Consider the following 23191-nt stretch of genomic DNA (forward strand, 5'->3'; position numbering starts at 1 on the left):
TTCTCTTTTTCCCATTCTCTCTGTCTGTCAGTGCTGGGCCATTAAAAAAAAAGCAAATGCATGCACACAGACATCATTTTGCTTTGCAGACAGTACAGGCTGCGTTCAACCCTCAGCAGCTCCCGAGAGAACAAACAGTGTTTGGGAGCCAGTCTGCAGCAGCTGGGCCTAATTTGGCCCAGCATGAGTCCTCAATTGGCCATGTTTATTTCTTCATTATTTCCATTTCTATGCGACTTACTGTCTGAAAAATTCATATACAGTGATACCTTGGTTTACGAACTTAATCCATTCCAGAAGTCTGTTCTTAAACCAAATGGATTAATCCGTTCCAGACTTTAAAAACAACCCCTAAATCCGCAACTTAACATGAATTTTACTACCTAACGAGACCATGGATCCATAAAAGGAAAGCAATAATCAATGTACTGTACTATAAAATAAATAAAACAGTATTGTAGATGATGAAAAAATTTTTAAAAATTGTTACCTGCACTGATGATAGTAATTGTTTGGATGGGGGGGGCGGCTTTTATCCATTTCCGCAGTCACACGATCAATCAATCAATCAGTAAGTAGCTGAACTGGGATCCACACAGATCCCCCCCATGCTGCTGCGGGAAACGCTCCCTAGAGCGTGCGCCTCCTGCAGCGGCATGGGGGGGGAAGTTGCACTCCTGCAAGCCAGCTGGCTGGCGGGCGCTCAGCTTCCCCCCCCCCCGCACAGCTGCAGGAAACACCCTCCTTCTCCGCTGCTGGACAACAGAAGTGTGGCACTCAAACAGAGACCATTCGGATTCCAAAAAAAGTTCGCTAACCGGAACACCTTCTTCCGGTTTTGAAGTGTTCGTGTTCCAAATAGTTTGTGAACTAGACTGTTCATAGACCAAGGTACCGCTGTATTTCTCTATCATTCCTTTTTCTCAAGCTTGCATGCGTGGTTCTCTCCTTCTCCCTTTAATCCCCCACAACAACCTTGCATGGTAGGCTGGGCTGAGTTTCTTGGCTCAAGGTCACCTGGTGAGTTTCATGGCAGAGTAAAGACTCAAAGCCTGGTCACCCAGCTCCTAGTCCAACACTATAACCACTACGTCATACTGCCTTGAAACATCTTGAAGCAGTTTACAGTAGGCAAATATGCAAAATCAATATGGTAAGTTCAGTAAAATCGTGTCAAAATACATAAATATCCATAAACATAAAACCAGAGACCACGACAAGGCAGTATAATATAAAATTTCTATAATTTAACCACTCACCATCCATTTCCTACAACCTCTGACCATTCACTGCTTGAAGTCATTCATACATAAACTGCTCACACTCAACAGTCTTGCAGCCCACGCCACATGCAAAGGGTCACTCACGCATACACATATAAGGTACAATCCTGACTCCTGAAGCAGTAATGGACTTGTGGTTTGCAACTCCGTTTCAAAACGTGTTTGGAGAGCCTCATTTCACAGCCTCACAGAAATCATCCCGCTGCTAAAGATGGCATAGATTCAGACATAATCCTATGGCCATAATTATGTCTGAATGCAAAACGTAAAAAGAGTGTTTATGTTCATTCTACAGCCTTTACTCTGCCCCACCCCACTGCCTAGTTTTTGCCAATTTCGTTTATGTAGCAAAACTTACATAATGCTTGATTGCAACGAAACCTCCAGAAACAAACAAAAATACTGTAGTATCAATAAAAGACCATTAAAAGCAAGTACTTAAGAATGCTGAAAATACAAATCAACAGTCAGATAAAAGAGAACAAAACACATGGCAACAGTCTAACAACTCTGGATAGTCTTGCCCAGGGGTCAGCAAACTTTTTCAGCAGGGGGCCGGTCCACTGTCCCTCAGACCTTGTGGGGGGCCGGACTATATTTTTTGGGGGGGGGGGAAATGAATGAATTCCTATGCCCCACAAATAACCCAGAGGTGCATTTTAAATAAAAGGACACATTCTACTCATGTAAAAACACCAGGCAGGCACCACAAATAACCCAGAGATGTATTTTAAATAAAAGGACACATTCTACTAATGTAAAAACATGCTGATTCCCGAACCGTCCGCGGGCCGGATTTAGAAGGCAATTGGGCCACATCTGGCCCCCGGGCCTTAGTTTGGGGACCCCTGGTCTTGCCTAAACAATGGTGTTTTAAGCAGGCACCGGAAGGAATACAGCAGAGGCCCCTGCCTGACATCAAGAAGCAGGGAGTTCCAAAGTATAGCCAGAGCCACACTAAAAGGTTACTGTGGTTTTGTTTAAAGAAGTGTGAAAGGAGCATTATTTGACACCTGATACAGGACCAGCGGGTGGCGCTGTGGTCTAAACCACAGAGCCTAGGGCTTGCTGCCCCACGACGGGGTGAGCTCCCGTAATGGTCGGTCCCAGCTCCTAGCAGTCCGAAAGCACATCAAAGTGCAAGTAGATAAATAGGTACCGCTCTGGCGGGAAGGTAAACGGCGTTTCCGTGCGCTGCTCTGGTTCGCCAGAAGTGACACTGTCATGCTGGCCACATGACCTGGAAGCTGTCTGCGGACAAACGCCGGCTCCGTTGGCCTGTAACGTTAGATGAGCGCCGCAACCCCAGAGTCATTCGCGAGTGGACTTAACGGTCAGGGGTCCCTTTACCTTTATCTTTTTTACAGGACCAGCACTAGGCATCAAGAGACCTTTGCCACCCTTAGTCTGCGGCACATCTTCCAAAAAGAAGAAGAAAAGTGTTTTGCTTTGGTTGACTGAAGCCAGCTGAAGCGTGTGCCTATATTGGAGGATTTGTGGCTTTTGTGGGTACCGTGCAATAAGTCTTCGAGTGTTCACACTGTGGATCTAATTTGAAGGCAGGCAGGTGAGGGTCCAAATGAAAGCAAGAGTAAATTGTTTTTTTAAAAAAATCTCTGGAAGGGACAGAGCTCCTCTGATGCCTGCCTTGGGATGGAAACTCTCAAGAACAGGCAATTTCAAAATATCCAGATGCTGAATGCGATAAATCAGATACCAATATCTGATTTCACTCCCACAAAATACACATTGAGGCTGTTTTTGTAGGGGAAGGGAAAGCCCAGCAAGCAAGAGAAGCACTTTTGCAACTGTTTTTTCACTCTTTGTATCTTTCTGGGTTTAAAGCATCAATTCACTGGTACAGATTTAAAAAAAAAAATGCAGGGAACTCTCAAGTAAATGAATTGCTCAGTTGAGATGTGAGCTGTTGCCCTCTTCTTTGAACAGCCTGGAAAATGCATTAAAGCTATTAATTTTGGTATGGAAACAAAGACAGTGAACAGACACAATGGAGCCTGTCCTCAAGAGTGTAATGTATTTGTTTTATACCCTCCAGATATGTTGGACTACAGCCAGCAGTGCTGATGGAGACTCAAGGGAGCTGTAGTCCAAAACATCTTGAGGGCACCAGGTTCAGGAGAGCCTTCAGAGTAACGGATCTCTGCCCCGAGGAGCCTACAGTCTAAAATGCAGTTAACTGTCTATTAAATGTTTTGGTACAGTAATCGAAATATGGTCTCATACCCTGGAGGAAGGGAAATACTCTCAGGTGCTAACGCCTCAGTTCAAGGAGGGGAAAGCCTTTTACCAAAACACTTTCCCAAAATCAGAGTTCAAGGTGCAGTGTAGTCTCAACAAACCAAGTTAGAGCACGGAGACCTGTATTTTCAGCAATGGGAAAGCTCAAGAGGCAAAGCCTTATATACTATGGCCTCCTTAAGCACAATGGCTGGTAGTGAAAGAGTGTCAGGGACTGCTTACTCAGAAGTAGGCCAAAAAACGCTGGGTCTGTAGAATTCACAGATTGGCTTAAACTATGCTGGATGCTAGCTTAGTAGAATCGGGGTCTTATCAAACAGGTCAACCTAGTCTTCCTTAAAAGTATTACTGGTTGTATTTATACTAATTTTAACCTGTTCACAGCTTACGTTGGGATTCGGTTATTTCCTTAAAGCATGTTTGCAACTGTATATGTTGTAAAGTGGTACTTCAAATAGTGTTCTCATATTAATCTTTGTACAATTTTGTTGAAAGTTTTGTATTCTGTATATGGAAATTGCCCACATCCAAAGACAAGTGAAATATTTGCCTAATTTGTAAATTTCGTAAGGGATCAATGTAAACTTTAATCATTGATGTAGCTAAATAAAATATAGCTTACTTCATTAAAAAAAAATTCAATCCCTTTCCCCATGAAACTCTGGGGAATTAGCTCTGTAAGAGAAATAGGGGTTCCCCTAGCAACTTTCAGCACATTTACCAATGTCAGCTCCCATGATTCTTTGTGAGAGATCCACGACTGTTTGGTGGTGTCATAGCGTTTTAAATGCAGACCCTCCAAGCGCTCCTATTTTCCAGACATTTACAGAAGCCGTCCCGGTTTCTGATTGGATCCCTGAATGTCCCACTTTCCCTTAGGACGTCCCTATTTTCACCAGAGAAATGTTACAGGGTTGGAGTTACGCAACCCCCCGAGACAAGGGGATAAGTAACTATGCAACCTTTAGAACGGTGTTTCTCAACCTTTTTTGGGCCAAGGCACACTTGTTCCATGAAAAAAATCACGAGACACACCACCATTTAAAAAGTTAAAAAAATTAACTCTGTGCCGCCCTATATTGACTATATAATTATGACTGTAAGAAACACTTGCCAATTGCAGTGTTGGTTGCAATCTCCTGTAATAAGGCTTCACAAGCCGCTGATTTCTCTGCCAGCACAATCCTTTGCTCAGCAAGTTTCAGGTTGAGCTCATCCAGCCAGCTTCTTTAAGTTTGTCTAAAACCACCCTCCAGTCGTTTGCACTGAGCTTTGGGAAAGAGGAGGAGAAATATTGCTTTCCGGCGGGTCAGTGTAGTATATTGGCGGCCGCCAGGCACGTGACAATGCAAATCGCCCTTCTCGTCACCGCACTAGTGTGCCGCGGAACAGCGGTTGAGAAACGCTGCTTTAGAAGACATCTGAAGGCAGCCCTGTACATAGGGAAGTTATTTAATGTTTAATGCTTTATGTTTTTATATGGGACGCAGGTGGCGCTGTGGTGTAAACCACTGAGCCTAGGGCTTGCCAATCAGAAGGTGGGCGGTTCGAATCCCCGCGACGGGGTGAGCTCCTGTTGCTCAGTCCCAGCTCCTGCCAACCTAGCAGTTCGAAAGCACGTCAAAGTGCAAGTAGATAAATAGGTACCACTCCGGTAGGAAGGTAAACGGCGTTTCCGTGCGCTGGTCTGGTTTCGCCAGAAGTGGCTTAGTCATGCTGGCCACATGACGCAGAAAAACTGTCTGCACACAAACGTTGGCTCCCTCGGCCAGTAAAGCGAGATGAGCGCTGCAACCCCAGAGTCGTCCGTGACTGCACTTACTGTATAGGTTGGAAGCAGCCCAGAGTGGCTGGGACAACCCAGTCAAATGGATAGGGTATATTATTATTAAATAGGATCTTGCACCAGACTTGCACCAGAGTGACAGGCCAAAAAATGGGACATTCCGGGATCCAGTCAGAAGCAGGAATGGTTTCTGTAATTCTGGGATGTCCCGCTTAAAACAGGATGGTTGAGCCATTTGCAATTCCGATATCAATATGGGTGCATTCGGGCTTAGCCGATTTTCCTTAGATACTCAGGGAATGGCAATCATTTTGTGAACCGTCCTGAGATCTACAATTGATGGGCAGTATAATAATTAATAATAATAATAATAATAATAATCCCTTCTTCTTCTTCTCCCTGGACTGCATGCTTCTCAGTTCCTAAACTGGAGAAAGAGGAACTTCAGGCTGAGCCCGATGATCGGCTATCATGAAGTGAGAAGTTTATGGCCTCAAAAGCAGGAAAGCATGTGTTCTGTGGTTGGTGGGCAGTCCTGCTGAAGACTTGAGCGCTGCAGAGCAGAAGCTCAGCTCAGACGCTGGACACTCCTGTCTTGGGAGGAAGGCGTAGGCAAGCCGGATTTAGCCAGTCGCTCCTCTCGCCTTGCGTCTCCCTTGACCTTACCCCATTGGGGAGGGAAGCTCTGCCACTCAACTGACCTGATCCCTCTCCCGTCTCCAGGATGAAGGTGTATATTTTGATAGCCCTCCTGGTTCTCCTGGCAGCGGAGGAAGCAGGTAAAGCGGGTGGGCTGGGAGAAATGGCCTTTCGCTCATCTGCAGCCTTTCCGCACGTAGGCATGAAAAGAGAAGTGAACGGAGATTGTAGGTTTGAGAAATCAGCGCCTTCCCTCAGTCCTATGGACATCAGAGGCGTGGGAGACGGTGGCAGGAGGGAGAGCCTTTTCTGTGGCTGCTCCCATATTGTGGAATTCCCTCCCAAGAGAGGTCAGACCGGATCCCTCCTTGTTATCCTTCGGCCGGCAGGTTCAGAGCGCCCTGTTCGGACAGGCTTTTGAAAATGACGGGGCAGACAGTGCCGATGATCGCTGGGTCTCTGTCAGGGCAAACTGGACTTTAATTGCCGGACCTCTAAAATACATCAGAATTGTGTTCTGATGTATTTTAATTATTGCTTTTAACTCGTTTGTTTTTATTGCTTTGTATTCTACGTATAGAATACAGCTTGGGAGAAAGGAGGGATATAAGTACATTAATTTGATTAATAACAATAATAATAATAATAATAATAATAATAATAATAATAATAATTTGCAACAGCAATAGCAGCCACTAAGTTTGCCTCACTTTAAACCCACTGTGTGTTTACAACAACTTGTCTTCCATTACATTCCCCACCCCAGAAGTTCAGGGTGGCAGAAAGAATGGACCTCTTGTGTTATATTTTCACAACAACCCAGTGAGGTAGTTTAGGCAGAGAGAGAAAGTGGCTGGTGGGGGTGGGGTGGGGTAGGATGTTTGAATCTCTTCCCCCACCCCCAAACTGCTAGGCCGCCACTATAACCAGTACCACCCTGCTTAAAATGCTGGTTCTGCTTTACAGCTGGGTTGCACACTTGACTTGGTGGGTTAATCAACTAAAGTTTCAAGTTGATTAAGTGATTGGGTCAGTTTTATGTGGTGGGAGTGTAAGACCATGCTTGGTTGTTGTTGCCACTCACATTCTCCCCCCATCCCTGGGTCAGGCAATTGGGGGGGGGGGTTAAATATGGCCTTTCTAAGTGGAAGTGCTAAATTTGTACCTTAAATGGTATGTGAAAAGGCATTTGTATTGAATTTTTAGTAACATGCAACTGTTTATATTTTGACCAATTAAAAAATGGGATCCTGATCCACTTAATAATTCTTTAATCTGTGAGGCTGCAATCCTGCATATCCACTTACATGAGTGTAAACAAGACCCTCCAAGTGTCCCTATTTTCCAGGGACGTCCTTGATTTGGAGAAGCCGTCTCGGTTTCTGATTTGATCCCAGAATAATAATAATAATAATAATAATAATAATAATAATAATAATAATAATTTATTTATACCCCACCCATCTGGCCGGGTTCCCCCAGCCACTCTGGGCAGCTTCCAACAAAATATTAAAATACAGAATGTCCTACTTTCCCTTGTTGTTGTTGTTTAGTCGTTTAGTCGTGTCCGACTCTTCGTGACCCCATGGACCAGAGCACACCAGGCACTCCTCTCTTCCACTGCCTCCCGCAGTTTGCTCAAACTCATGTTCGTAGATTCGAGAACACTGTCCAACCATCTTGTCCTCTGTCGTCCCCTTCTCCTTGTGCCCTCAATCTTTCCCAACATCAGGGTATTTTCCAGGGAGTCTTCTCTTCTCATGAGGTGGCCAAAGTATTGGAGCCTCAGCTTCAGGATCTGTCCTTCCAGTGAGCACTCAGGGCTGATTTCCCCTTCATGGATCAATGCCTTGCCGTGGCGAAGGGGCTTGAATAACTCAGAGAAGCTATGAGCTATGCCATGCAGGGCCACCCAAGATGGACAGGTCATAGTGGAGAGTTTTGACTAAACGTGATCCACCTGGAGAAGGAACTGGCAAGCCACTCCAGTATCCCTGCCAAGAAAACTCCATGGACAAGGACAACAGGCATACTTTCCCTTAGAATGACCCTATTTTCACTGAAAATATGTTGGAGGGTATGGAGATATCTGACAACCCCCCCCCCCCGCCAAGCCGTCTGAAGGCAATCCTGTATAGGGAAGTTTTAAAAATGTTTAATGCCTTAAGTTTTTTTTTATATGTTGGAAGCTGCACAGAATGACTGGGGCAACCCTATAAGATGTGGGGAGCATAAATAGTAAAATTATCATTATGGAATGGGATGTCCCTATTTTCATTGGAGAAATGTTGGAGGGCATGGTAAGCGCGATTGAACTCAGTGGCACACACTTCTGAGTAACATTAGATGAATCCAACTCAGTTCTACTCAGGGTGGGCACATGGAAATTAATGAACCTAAGTTAGCCATGTCATTTAATTTCCATGGGTCTACTCTGAGTAGCTAGCATTGGACAGAAGCCCATTTATAGGATTGCAGAGGTGATAGCACATGTTCAGTAACACTACAAGTTTGGCCCTGTTTAATGAAAACTAATGTTATGCCAGCCTGTTTAATCCAACCTGTATATCTAGTCAATTGCTAGATTGCATCGTCACGCTAAGATAAAGAATCTGTTTCTGCCATCCACAAAAAGAGGGAGGTTTATTTTGGGAGGGGTGCCTCTGAAAGGCTAACAGTTTTTACAGTACGGTAAACCTACTTGTATTAGAGGCCAGTTGATCTAGTGTGCAAAACTTTCTGTCACATAACTCAGATAGCATGCAGGTTTGATCCCTGGCATATCCTGGTTAGGCCTGGGAAACACTTTGTGCCCGAAACCCTGGAGAGAGGCTGCCAGTCAGTGTAGGCAATGCTGAACTAGATGGACGAATGGCCTGACTCACTGGAAAGCAGCTTCCTGTGTTTCTAACGATAATTTTCTTTGCCAGGATGTTAGAACACTCCACTTTTGTGTTTCCTCTAACGGAGTAGCATGGCTGGCCATCTGCGATCTACGGATTTTCTGTTTCTAACCCTTGTGTGTTCACATGATTAGCCCACAGGGCTTTTGCAAAATAGCTTTCGGGAGGGGAGGGGAGGAAATGACCATGGGGTAAAAGTTTAATAACACTAAGGAAAAGCAACCAAACCAGCCAGGCTCCTGCACTTTTGTAGCCTTTCTGAAGATGCCACTGTCTTCCCTTGCCCCTACTTAAAAGCCAGGAGAGTTGGTGATATTTCCCGGACACAGCCAGGGTGGTCCTCCGTCCTCCAGTCTTGAGAGCTCCCCCCCCCCCCACAAATACTTTTATAATTTCTTTTTTTAAAGTATTTTTATTGATTTTCTAAACATTGTATAGAAAAACGACAAAAGACAAAAAGAGGAATACAAAAATGAACAATTTAAAGCTTAGAAGAAAAGAAAAGAAAAAAAGTACATCAAAACTCACATTTGGGGAGCCGTGTTCTTATACCTTAAACAATATAATACCCCCTTAACCAAATTTTGCTCCCCTGTAATTCCTTTACGCTGTTGACTTCCTCCTTCCCCCCCTTCCACTTTTCTAATTTCATTTTATTCAGTACAGTGGTGCCTCACTAGACGAATTTAATTCGTTCCACGGGTCTATTCTTATAACGAAAAATTTGTCTAGCGAATCCCATAGGAATGCATTGAATTTTTTTTTAAAAAAAATTTGCCCATAGGAACGCATTAATTGAATTTCAATGCATTCCTATGGGAAACCGCAATTCGCTAGATGAATTTTTCGTAAAACGAATTTGTCTAGCGAGGCAACCTCCGCTAGAAAAATCCTTTCTTTAAGCGAAAATTTTGTCTTACGGGGCGTTTGTTAAGCGAGGCACCACTGCACTGTGCATGAGACAGAAAGAGCAACTAGAACGACAGGTGAAAATTTAAAGATGAAAAGCAAAACTAAAAACAGGCATGGAGAGGACGTACAGTAGGGGTCAGCAAACCTTTTCAGCTGTGGGCACTGGGCCGGTTCACTGTCCCTCAGAACATGTGGTGGGCTGGACTATATTTTGAAGGGGGGGGAATGAACGAATTCCTATGCCCCACAAATAACCCAGAGATGCGTCTATATATATATATATAAATGTAAAGGGCCCATGTTTGGGACTTTCCACTTTTCTCGGAAACCGCTTGACCGATTGTGTTCAAATTTGGACACAGCGTCCAGTACCAATACGCGAGTGCCAACATAACCTTAGATTCCACACATGCCAAACCTTTGGCAGGTAAAAATGGAATTTTCTCAAAAAACAAACAAACACCGTAGCGCCCTCCGCTGGACAACAAGGGAACAGACGCCATATCCTTTTGCAGCTAGAAAACCTTCGCCCTCTATTGGTGGCTACACTGGTACTGCAGCTAGAAAACCTTCCCTCTCCACAGCACCTCAGTTCGCCTTTACAGACTAGGCTGAACTAGGCCGAATGGAGGTGGGGACTCGCATGGGTGGGTGTTGGGGGGAGGAGGGGACAGAATAGGTCATGGGTCAGGACAGGGTGGGGGAAATCACGGGTGAGCTGGGTGGGGTGGGGTGGGGTGGGGAGACGGGATACCTCATGGATCGGGACAGGGTGGGGGCAAACACAGGGATGAGCCACAGCAACGTGTGGCCGGGCAGCTAGTTTTAAATATAAGCACACCTTCTATTCATGTAAAAACACGCTGATTCCCGGACTGTCCACGGGCCAGATTGAGAAGGCGATTGGTACGGATCCGGCCCCCGGGCCTTAGGTTGCCTACCCCTGACATACAGCCTCTAAACTTGAAAGGAGAACATGGGTCTCTTCTGGGAAAGCAAAACTGATCCCCTTATCAAGGGTTACTATTGGGCACAACCATCGTTTGCTCAAACCAGATGACAGGCAGGAGTTTCGATTCTTAAAAGGGGCATCCCACCCCTTGTTTGTTTCTGCCTCTCTGCAGCTTTCAGACTTCTCACGGCAGAATCACAGGGATGTGGCTCAGTGGTAGAATATTTGTGTTGCAGGTGGAAGGTCCCAAATTCAATCCCCAACATCTCCAGGAAGGATAGGGGGAAACCCCTGTCCGGAAACCCCCGAGAGCTGCTGCCAGTCAGTGTAGACAATACTGAGCTAGGTGGGTCAATGGTCTGGCTCGGTAGAAGACAGCTTCCTGTGCAGCACCAGGCTAAAGGCACAGTCTGTAATATTGTAGCTCAGCGATAGATCATGTGCTTTCTGTACAAAAGGGCCCAGGAGCAATCCCTGGCATCGTCTCCAGGTAGGAATAGGAAAGGCAGGACCCTGGAGAACAGCTGTCAAACAGCACAGGTAGACAATGCTCAGCAAGAGCTCAGCAATAGCATAGAGCAGCTCCACAACAGGGATGGGCAATTATGTCAATTTAGCTTTCGCTCAGTTTCTCCTTTTCCCAGTCTTCAGTTCTCCATCAGCTTGTGAAAATATATATATATATATATTACGTGCACTGCCCTCATGTATGCATTTTTGTGTGTCGTTTTGCCTACATACACATTTTTGCAAAGCCGCATTTTTGTAAGTTGCTTTTAGTAACACGTGCATTTAATGCACACAATTTACCCTATTAATAGAAAAAAACAAAACTGTAGAGCTGGAAGGGACCTTGAGGGCCATCTAGTCCTACCCCCTGCCATACAGGAATCTCAACACACGGACCCCCATCTGTGCATTTTTTGTACACATGACTTGGCTGGAGAACTGCATTTCAAAAATGTGCTCGAGTGCAAATTTCACATGGTGGTTGTGTTTCGGCTCGTGTATTGTTTCAGAAGGAGCAAATCTGGTGAGTCTGAAATGCAAATTGAGGTCAATTCCCACCCCTTGTCTGAAGCAATGCAATTATTTATTTATTTTTGAAAATGTATGTTTTATTCATTTTTATGTAACAAATAAGAACCGAGAACAGAATGCACATAAACAGAACAGAAAATAGAAGTATGGGATCCAAAATATCCCAAAGATTTTCAAAGAATGTAAATAACACAAGGCAAAAACTGTGAGAGCCAAATACTTACATTATCATCTCTCCAGAGCTGGCCATGTGCGTGAACTTGTTTCCTTGCTTTTATCAGAACTATTAATATATTGAATAAAAGGTAAGCAATCAGTAAGAAAAGGATCCTTGTCTGACCTCCCCTGAACTGTTTTAGTCACATCAGTTCATTTTTTCTGACTATGAAATTGTCCAAATTCTGCTGTACCCATTACCTTTCAGCTTTCACCATTTAAAGGCTTAATACAGTGCTGCAAAGGCAGATTAAGCAAATGCTTAGGGCACCAGCAAGCAGGGGCATGCAAACTATATATATATATATATATATATATATATATATATATATATATATGTAAAATTTGACATTTGATTAATGGAAAAAAGAGCTGAATTTTGCAATCAGAAAATCTAGAAACTATCCGTTTTATTATCAGCATACAAGTTAGTAAAGTATCATTTCAAAAAATAAAATTAGTTTCCGTATTGTTTTATTTTGAATTACGTATGGGCGGCCCATCATAATATTTTCAGTGCTTTGGGTCTCTAACGGCCTCAATCCAGCCTTGTCTTAATACAGTTATTTCTGAAGCTTCTAAAAATCACCATCTTGTGTGCTGTCCAAAACTGGTTCAGGAAAAGACAGAGCGGCTTGCCCACATCTCTAGCAGAAGTATCCAAAATAGATATACTGTGCGTACAAATTGCCCTGAAAAGTGTTGGTGGTCTCAGATCACAGGAGCTGCAAAGCCTCTCTGCTCTCCCCCCCCCCGCCCCACCCTCCACACTTTACATTTGTGTCCTATCAGTGGTATGAGATCTGCTGCTACTGCTACCTGTGGTTTAGAAAAGTGTTTGCTAATCTGATGCTTTTTTATCACCACAAAAAACCGATAGCAGCTAATTTATGTGCTCAGCTCTTTATCCCTTCTTTGGGTCCCTGGAACGAATACTTACAGAAAAAGGCTTGTTATTAGCATGCACACACACATTATACTAATAGACTTTAAAAACTTGATCCTGTGTACAAGTACAGCGGTACCTTGGTTCTCAAACTTAATCCGTTCCAAAAACCAAAGCGTTCCAAAACCAAGCCGCGCTTTCCCATAGAAAGTAATGCAAAATGGGTTAATCCGTTACAGACTTTTAAAAACAACCCTTAAAACAGCAATTTAACATGAATTTTACTATCTAACGAGACCATTGAGCCATAAAAAGCAATAAACAATGTACTGCAGTCACACAATCAATCAATGAATTGGGTTCCACACAGTCACAAAAAGAAAACGGAAAAAGCCTGCAAAAACAAAAATGCAAAATAAATAGCAAAAACAGACAGACCTCAGTGTAACACTCAAAACAGAAGTGTGGCACTCAAATCGGAAGCGTAACACTCAAAACAGAGCACGTTCGGCTTCCAAAAAACGTTTGCAAACCAGAACAGCGTTTCCGTGTGCTGCTCTGGTTCGCCAGAAGCGGCTTAGTCATGCTGGCCACATGACCTGGAAGCTGTATGCGGCTCCCTCGGCCAGTAACGTGAGATGAGCGCCGCAACCCCAGAGTGGGTCACGACTGGACCTAATGGTCAGGGATCCCTTTACCTTTACCTTTACAGTAGACGCTCAGGTTGCGAACGTGATCCATGCGGGAGGCATGTTCTCAACCCACAGCATTTGCAACCCGCACCTGCGCATGCGCGGGTCTTGATTCGGGGCTTCTGTGCATGTGCAAAGCACGATTTAGCGGTTCTGCGCATGCGTGCGCGCCGATGCAAGCTGAAAAGATGCAAGCTGAAGCATCTGTAACCTGAGGTATGACTGTCTTTCAATAGGTGTAGGAAAATGAGAGTACCCCTAAACATTTTTTAGAAAAAAAAGCACTTATGATTTTATTTATACAGTATCTCACTCATCCGGCCAAGTTGCCCCAGCCACTCTGGGCAGCTTCCAACACACACAAAATTAATAATAATAAAACATCAAACATTAATAGTAATCAGATCCTATGTAAAAAGTTACAATAACTTTAAAATAAACAACTTATACAAAATAAAGCAATATGCAATAATGCATCAGAATCCAATAGTAAACATTAACATCAGCAAATAATAATTAGGCAGTTTACTTTACACTTATTACAATAAAGAATTACTCATCTATAATCAATAAAAATAGCAGCAAATCACAATACATAAAATACCACAAATCATACAAAACGATGTAAAAGGGTTAAATTAAGAAACAAATACACACAAATTATAACATTATTTAAAACTAGCTGACTGGGCCATGCGTTGCTGTGGGTTTTTGTGTTAAATGGACCTTTTTCTGTAAAATGGACCTTCAGAGTCTCCCTTTAGAGTCCCCTCACCTGCCCTGTCCCAATCCTGACTCCCCTACTGTAAGTTTCAAAAATAAGACTCCCCCACCCACGTGTGTTCCTGAAAATGTCCCCACCCCCCACTGCTTTGGCTGACTCAGGGTCCTACCTCCCCCCCATGGCTATCTGTCCCCCCCCCTTTGTTGTGCCTCATCCCTGTGTTTCCCCCACCCTGTGAAAGGCCCATACAGTGGAATCTCGACTTACAAAGATCGTTCTGCGGTGCGATCTGCCTTTCTATTGGATGCTGCTGGAGTTTTCAGAGCTTCTGGTGATGACGTCTAATTTGGGTGCCACTTTTTTGTGTTTAATCATTATTTTAGGTGTGAAAGGTGTGGTTTTTTGGATTTTTTTTAATGCCAGATCCCTCCCTGATGGGCATGGAACGTTGTGGCCAAATTTGTTACATTACGGTTCAGCAGTTATGGAGAAAGGCTGTGACCACTGCGTGCGCACAGCCTACATTTTTATATATATAGACAAAGCAAAACAAAACAACTCTCGGCACCCTCCACAAACCATAGCTCCCAGAATCCTTTGAGGAAAACCATGACTTTTTAAAGGGGTATGATTCTGCTTTAAATGTAAGGTGTGAATGGGGTCTAGATGGGCCTTTGGCCTGATCCAGAAGGGAGCTGTCCTGATGTTCCAACACTAAGAACAAATCTAGTATGCGGAGGCTGGTGGCGCAGTTTTGAATAAGTCACAAAATGTGCCTTGTTTCCCTGCAGAGGCGCTGAGGGAACCTCAGTTGTGCTACGTCTTGGATGGGATCCTGTTTGTCTATGGTATAATCCTCACGTTCCTGTACTGCCGGCTGAAGGTTAGTCTCTCTCTTTTTTAAAAAAATGGCTCTCTGAGATGCATATGTCTTGATCCTAATGCGAGGGACGGGTGATCTAAAAGTTAAATGACGTACGCATTTAGCTCATAGCTGTCAAGTTCGCCGTTTTTTTAAAGGGAAATTCCCTTATGCTGAATAGGCGTCCTCGCGAGAAAAGGGGGAACTGGACAGCTCACTGAAGGAAATTTGTCACAGGAGTGGTTTTTTCCCCCCAGGGAGAAGTTCATTTATGTATTTATTCACAAACAAATGTATGAATGTGCCACAAAAGATCCTCTCCTGTGCATCACTGAAAAAGAAGGCAGCGATTTCCATTCCATTTGTATATGTAGCTAACTTATAGGCATAATGCAATTAAAAATAATAATACTGTAATTTAAATAAGGGGGGAAAGATGCCATACCATTGGGAGTTGTGCTTTGTGCCTGCTTAGTTGCTGACTTGTTGCTGGGCATCTTCAAGGCCCCATCCTGCTCTCCCCTCTTGGGGTTCTCTGGCCCCCATTTGCACTATACATTTAAAACAGTGCCATACCACTTTAACCAGAATGGTTTAAAACGGTACAATACTACTTTAAATGTCTCTTCCCACTGGCCTCAGTCTCTTCCCACTGGCCAAACAAATGTGGATTGTAAGCTCCTGGAGGGCAGGGACCTTGATGTGAATAATATATAAGTAAATGAATATTGCTTCATGAACATATAATTTAATGAGTTGCTGCCATTTAAATGTTGCCTATCTGGCTGTATTTATTTATTTTAATAATAATAATAATAATAATAATAAATCCCACCCTTCCTTGGTGGAGCTAGAGCAGCATACATTGTTTTTCCTTCCTTCCCGTTTTATCCTCACTAGAACGCTGTGATATACGCAAGACCGTGGCCACATCTGCACCAGACATTGAAAGAAGCTCTTTAAACTGCCATGGCTTCCTCCAAAGAATCCTGGGGAAACGTTATTTGCTATGGGAGCTTATAGTTGTTACAATACACACACACACACACACACACACACACACACACACACACCCTTCCCCAAACCGAGCTACAATTCCCAGAGTTCCCTGTGAGGAGGGGTTGATTGTTAAACCACTTTGGGAATTATAGCTCTGAGAGTGGAATAGAGGTTCTCCTCACAACCCTCGACAGCCTTGATAAACTATAGTTCCCAGGATTCTCTGGGGGAAGCCAGGACTGTTTAAAGTGATCGGATACTGACTTTAAATGAATAGTGCAGATGAGGCATGAGTGCGCATGTGTGTGAGAGAATGAGTGAATGAGAATGAGTCCAAGGTCACCCTCAAACTTCATGGCTTGAGTGGGCATTTGAACCTGGGTCTCTGCAGTTTAAATCTGCTGCTCTAACCACTGCAATTGACACAAGATAATATAACCAATGCAACTATTTGTAAACAAACAATAAAGGTCCCTAAAAATGGACATCCCTAAAAATGGCAAGGGTAGGTTTTATCTCAAACAATTGCTAACACAGTAAATAAAGATTCTACCTGTGATACCGTATATCAGTGGTTCAGTGCTCAGACGTTGTTCCGGTAATCAGACGTTTCGTTGCTAAAGAGCTTAGTCATCAAGCTTTGTAGTAAATAATATACAGTCATACCTCGGATTAAGTACGCTTCGGTTTGAGTACTTTCAGTTTAAGTACTCTGCGGACCCATCTGGAACGGATTAATCCATTTTCCATTACTTTCAATAGGAAAGTTTGTTTCAGGTTAAGTACGCTTCAGGTTAAGTACAGATTCCGGAACCAATTGTGTACTTAATCCGAGGTACCACTGTATACGTACAAGACCTAAGGTGCTCCAACTCCAACTAATACGTACAAGAACAATCTAGGAGTTGGAGCAACCAGAGGATGTACAAGAGAAGACAGTATGCAAACAACTTAAAGCAGGGGCACAGTGGTACCTCTGGTTACGAACTGAATTCGTTCTGGAGGTCCGTCCTTAACCTGAAATTGTTCTTAGCCTGAGGTGCCACTTTAGCTAATGGGGCCTCCCGCTGCTGCCACACGATTTCTGTTCTCATCCTGAAGCAAAGTTCTTAATGCGAGGTACTATTTCTGGGTTAGCGGAATCTGTAGCCATAGCCTGGCGTCCATGGGGTCACGAAGAGTCGGACACGACTAAACAACAACAACAACAGCGGAATCTGTAACCTGAAGCGTCTGTACCTGAGGTACCACTGTATATCCTGTCCCCATTTGCATGTTTCCATCTGGAGGAGCATAGAAAGAGGACGATGTCCTTCAGTTTGTTAAACTGCAGACTGTCTCTCCACAGGTTGCTCCATAGTCAGTGAATGGCCTGTCTGTGACACTCAGGGATTAGAAAGAAACGAGAGAGGCATTTGCTGTGTGGAGTTGTGCCTGTTGTTACTTTAAGTTTATAAATGACTTATTTGACTGTGTTTATATTTTTTCACTCACTCCTTAGATCCAACAACGAAGGAAATCGAAGCTTCCCCCTACTTCTGACTATGAGGTGCCTCCTTGCTCCTTTCACTTAAATAATAATTAGCATTTATATGGCATTTGCAGCGTGTCAGGCTAAGGATGGGCTGATAGGCTGGAAGCAGACAGGCTTGGTCTCCCAACCATTCTCAGCACCCGTACCAAACTCCAGTTCCTGGCATTTATTAATGAGGGCCTAAGACTTGTGGGGCGCAGGTGGCTCTGTGGGTTAAACCACAGAGCCTAGGGCTTGCCGATCAGAAGGTCGGTGGTTCGAATCCCCATGACGGGGTGAGCTCCCGTTGCTCGGTCCCAGCTCCTGCCAACCTAGCAGTTCGAAAGCACGTCAAAGTGCAAGTAGATAAATAGATACCGCTCTGGCGGGAAGGTAAACGGCGTTTCCATGCGCTGCTCTGGTTTTGCCAGAAGCGGCTTAGTGATGCTGGCCACATGACCTGGAAGCTGTACGCCAGCTCCCTCAGCCAGTAAAGTGAGATGAGCTCCGCAACCCCAGAGTTGTCCACGACTGGACCTAATGGTCAGGGGTCCCTTTACCTTTACCTTTAAGACCTGTTAATGAAACTGTAGGCAGAAATTCAACTGGAGGTGTTTTTCTTAGCACAGGAATGGAGCAATGGAGACAACAGCACCTGTTGAGTTGCTGCCTGCTAAAGACATAAGAGTTGTTCATGTGCACCATAGAAAAATGAAGGGCGAGGGGTAGACAAAGGAGACAGTGCTTTGTTTACAGAAGTTATTGTGGCTTTTGCACCCTCTCTGCTTCGAATAGAGATTTAGCGCATTCATGCTTTGGACCTTGCTTTTGTCTTTTCTTCTGCTTTTATTTCATCCCTTCTGAAAGAAAGAGCAGAGTCGGTGGGTGGGCACTCTCCCTTTAAAGCACATTCGAGGGATATTCCCCCCTCAAAGAATTCTGGGCACTGTAGTTTGCTAAGAGTTTTTGGGAATTGTAACTCTGTGAAGGGTAAACGACAGCACCCAGAATCCTTTGAGGGAAAGAATGAGCTTTAAAGGCTTGGTGTTTACACAGCCTGGTGAAGATGCAGAGTAGGGAAAGGGAAAGGGAAGGGGGTGCGTTATATTGTTTTGCTTTCTGTTCCTCGGAAATCTCATGCCATTCTTTGTCTTCCTCTTTTGCAGAAAGTGGAAGGAATCTATACCGTAAGTGTCTGCCAAAGGTTTTATGGGGCAGGTCTGGGATAGGAACACAGGAAGCTGCCTTCAATCTTAGCGAGACCGCTGCTCCATCTAGCTCATGATTGCCAACACTGACTGGCAGAGGCTGTCCAGGGATTCAGGCATAAGAACGAGGCAAGAGCCTGGCTGCGGGATCAGGCCAATGGCTTATCTAGTGCAATGCAATGTGCTGTTCTCACAGTGGCCGACCAGATGCCTGAGGGATCCCCCATACCCAGCAAGTGTCCCGGAAAAACCGGAACATCCCATTTTCCCCCAGCGAGAGCATGGTGGTTATTTTGAGATCTCACCCTGAAAAAAATAGCTTTTGGGGTGGGCCACAATATTGCATGGTGCTGTTGTGTGAGAGCACAGTTTTTCCCCAAAACACGTATTTTCAGCTCCGTAATCTTGCACGGGTCACGTGACTTGGGCGGGAAGACAGCCGGGAAGACGCACATAGAACTCAGTATGTTGGAGGGTGTGAGGGACAAGGGATATAGGGAAGTCCCTCCCATCTTAAGTTCCAGCCCATCCCCAAGCGCTGGGGAGAGCAGGGAGAGCTCTGCCTCCAGCGGAGAATCAGGAAGTGGTGTCCGAGGCTCAGGCAAGGTTGCGGAGCCCATCACCCAGGTGGGACAGGAAAGGGGGATCCCAGGGGGAAGGCCAATTCCCCCAACTCCGGAATTGCGCCAAAAACGTAGGGGGAAGAGGTTGGGTCTCCCAAAGCTGCTTTGCTGGAAGAAAACGCGCCAATCTCCATTCGGAGGTACTGACACCTCACCGTAAACATGTATATAGATCGCTCTGAGCACTGTAAATAATCAGCACTTAATAAAAGTCTAAAAAGACTATGCCGCGATGAGTCGTTACTCTAGAGTAGCCACATCAGCACCTTTGACAGAGGGGATGGGGTCCCAAGCTCAACAGCAACTCTCAGCCCTTGGGATTCCCAGAAATTGGTATTCAGAAGTATTACTGCCTCCAGTATTGGATGAAGTCCATAGCCATTGATAGTCTAATCATCCATAAATTTGCCTAATCCTGTAAAGACATAAGCAGAATCTGCTGGATCAGGCCAAAGCCCCTCTAGTCCAGCATCCTGTTCTCACAGGCCCAGTTGGCTATCCCTGTGTTGTTGTTTTAATAATAATAATAATAATAATAATAATAATAATAATAATAATAATTTATTTATACCCTCTGGGCGGCTTCCAACAGAAAAATAAAACACAGTAATCTATTAAACATTAAAAGCCTCCCTGAACAGGGCTGCCTTCAGATGTCTTCTGAAAGTCTGGTAGTTGTTTTCCTCTTTGACATCTGTTGGGAGGGCGTTCCACAGGGCAGGTGCCACTACCGAGAAGGCCCTTAGCCTAGTTCCCTGCAACTTGGCTTCTCGCAACGAGGGAACCGCCAGAAGGCCCTCGGTGCTGGACCTCAGTGTCCGGGCAGAATGATGGAGGTGGAGACGCTCCTTCAGGTATACTGGACCGAGGCCATTTAGGGCTTTAAAGGTCAGCACCAACACTTTGAATTGTGCTCGGAAACGTACTGGGAGCCAATGTAGATCTTTCAAGACTGGTGTTATGTGGTCTTGGCAGCCGCTCCCAGTCACCAGTCTAGCTGCCGCATTCTGGATTAGTTGTAGTTTCCGAGTCACCTTCAAGGGTAGCCCCACGTAGAGCGCATTGCAGTAGTCCAAGCGGGAGATAACTAGAGCATGCACCACTCTTGCTAGACAGTCTGCAGGCAGGTAGGGTCTCAGCCTGCGTACTAGATGGAGCCTGATAGACAGCTGCCCTGGACACAGAATTGGCCTGCGCCTCCATGGACAGCTGTGAGTCCAAAATGACTCCCAGGCTGCACACCTGGTCCTTCAGGGGCACAGTTACCCCATTCAGAACCAGGGAATCCTCCACACCTGCCCGCCTCCTGTCCCCCACGAACAGTACTTCTATCCTGTCAGGATTCAACCTCAATCTGTTAGCCACCATCCATTTTAGTTTTAGTGCTTAAAGTAGTGAACAAGCTTCAAAAGCGGATAAAACCAAGTATAAATGGCAGCTGGTTATAAATATAGCCGTGTTTTTTTCACTACTGTTGGAAGACTTGTAATCTATTTATCATGCTATCAATCTTGTTGCCAACCAGGAGAGAGAGAGAGAGAGAGAGAGTGTGTGTGTGTGTGCGTGTGTGTGTGTGTGTTTTCAATCAGTTAATGCAGGCATGTCAAACCTGCGGCCCTCCAGATGTTTTGGACTACAATTCCCATCTTCCCCAACCACTGGTCCTGCTAGCTAGGGATCATGGGAGTTGTAGGCCAAAACATCTGGAGGGCCGCAGGTTTGACATGCCTGAGTTAATGTCTGTTTTACTGAACAACAGAATGATCACAGGAAAGAAGCAATATGCTTTTTGTACTGTGGAGGAAGTTTTCAGTTCAGATTCGCCTCGACAGGGAGGTGGGGCCTTTGAATGACGAAAGTTAGGGGATGGCATAATTGTCCCTCTCTAAAATTCGGGGTGCTGGTGATGGAAAGGCCGCCTCCGCTCAGGCGGTATCCACACCGTACATTTAAAGCACCACAATAGCCCATCCTCGTGAAATTTCACATGCCTTTTAGTGTGAATTTTGCCTAACTTAGGCATGTTTGCTTTCCCTGACCCATCTCTCTCTTTCTCTTTATTTACAGGGCCTTGGCGCTCAGGATCCCGGAACTTATCAAACTCTTGAGCTCCCTAAAATTGACCCAAAGGCGGAGTCCCCTGCGGAAGCAGTATCCTTGGTGGGATAGCAACGCTCTCTTGTGGAGACCCCTCCTCAACACCTGAATTTGCGCACCTAAATTTTGACGCCAGAAGAAGGAATGTCTCTGCTGTACCTGCATGGAATATGCCACCTTGCCGGCACATCGCCTAAAGTGATTTTGATGGTGCAGTACAGTAGACCAAGAAGGGCCCTGCAGATGTTGCTGGACTACAACTCCCATCATCCCTGATCATTGGCCACGCTGGCTGGGGATGATGGGAGGTGGAGTCCTACAGCTCATGGCTGACCACAGATTCCCCAACCTACCACAGATCTTGCCTGTTGTATTAGCAACCCTTACGTTTGCTGATCTCATTTGACGTCTTCCACGGCGGGACAGCTTGAGGGTGAGCAAGAAAGAAGTGCCAGCTTTTATTAATCTGTATTTTTTTAAAAAATAATAATAATAGTTGTGGCTCTTTTCTCCTGCTGTTTTTAAATAACATGTCCATAGCTTGTTTGGAAAATCATGTCAATAGCTTAGCAAGGTGGGTGCAATCCAGATTCCTGGCTGGGAGTTAGGGATGGACAGATTTGTCAGTTTTGGTTCTCCAAGTTCCTCTTCTTCCCAGTCTTCATTTCTCCACATTTCCACAACACTGGGGAGGAGCCGTGGCTCATAGAGCTGGGAACACCTCCTGTATTAAATCCTGAACAGCTGTGGCCAATCAGCGTGGACAATACTGGGCTAGATGGACCGATGGTCTCACTTGGTACATTTCCTTTGTTCCTAATTTGCAGATTATTGTTCTTTAAAATCATCAGCATCTGAGTACAGAATTCTCCTAACATATTTATTAGCTTTGACTAATATAGATATTTTTGCAACAAATTTCCCCTAACATTATGCATTTTTGTATGTTATTTTCACTAAATAGATACATTTTTAAACGAATACTTTGCCGTTGTGTATGCCTCTTTGGCAGAAAGGGGGGGGAAAGACATTTCAGTGCGTAAAACGCTCTCATTTCACCCTGATCGGGCAACTCCTGGACTCTTCTGGGACCTTGCTGCAGCCTGCAGATATAGTAACAGGGTCTTCAACCCCCTGTGACCCCAGACCACTACACCTCTGGTTCATAGCTGCCAAGTTTTCCCTTTTCTCGCGAGGAAGCCTATTCAGCATAAGGGAATTTCCCTTAAAAAAGGGAGAACTTGGCAGCTATGCTCTGGTTTGCAGGAAGGCTATATGGCAAAGTGCATTCCTCCTGGTTTGCTTGTGTTTACTTATATTCCCATTAGCCAATTGTTCATCACACACTTTTAAATGTACTTTCCAATCACTTTCCATGTCATCAAAACTCTGCCTCTGTGGGTGGTTTTTAGGGTTGCCAGACTCAATAGAGGACAGGACTTCTGTGCCTTGAATTGCCCTGCTCTCTTTTGAGTCTGGAAACCTTAAAGAGAAACCAGCAGACCCTTTGTTTAATTTCCAAGCAAAGGGTCTGCTGGTTTCTCTTTAAGGTTTCCAGACACAAAAGAGAGCAGGGCAATTAAAGGCACAGGAGTC

General features: G+C 44.8%; 1 protein-coding gene across 1 annotated transcript; it reads left to right on the forward strand.

Annotated features, from left to right (window-relative positions):
• The first annotated feature begins 5901 nt into the window (after positions 1 to 5901).
• FCER1G (Fc epsilon receptor Ig) lies at positions 5902 to 22616 on the forward strand. The gene is made up of 5 exons (XM_035098366.3): positions 5902 to 6107; positions 15085 to 15176; positions 17656 to 17703; positions 18834 to 18854; positions 21566 to 22616. The coding sequence occupies exons 1-5, from the start codon at positions 6053 to 6055 to the stop codon at positions 21665 to 21667; spliced, it is 318 nt and encodes a 105-aa protein (XP_034954257.3). The 5' UTR covers positions 5902 to 6052; the 3' UTR covers positions 21668 to 22616.
• Positions 22617 to 23191: the final 575 nt, after the last annotated feature.

Source organism: Zootoca vivipara, chromosome 16, assembly GCF_965207765.1.
Source record: "Zootoca vivipara chromosome 16, rZooViv2.hap1.1, whole genome shotgun sequence".
Taxonomy (NCBI): domain Eukaryota; kingdom Metazoa; phylum Chordata; class Lepidosauria; order Squamata; family Lacertidae; genus Zootoca; species Zootoca vivipara.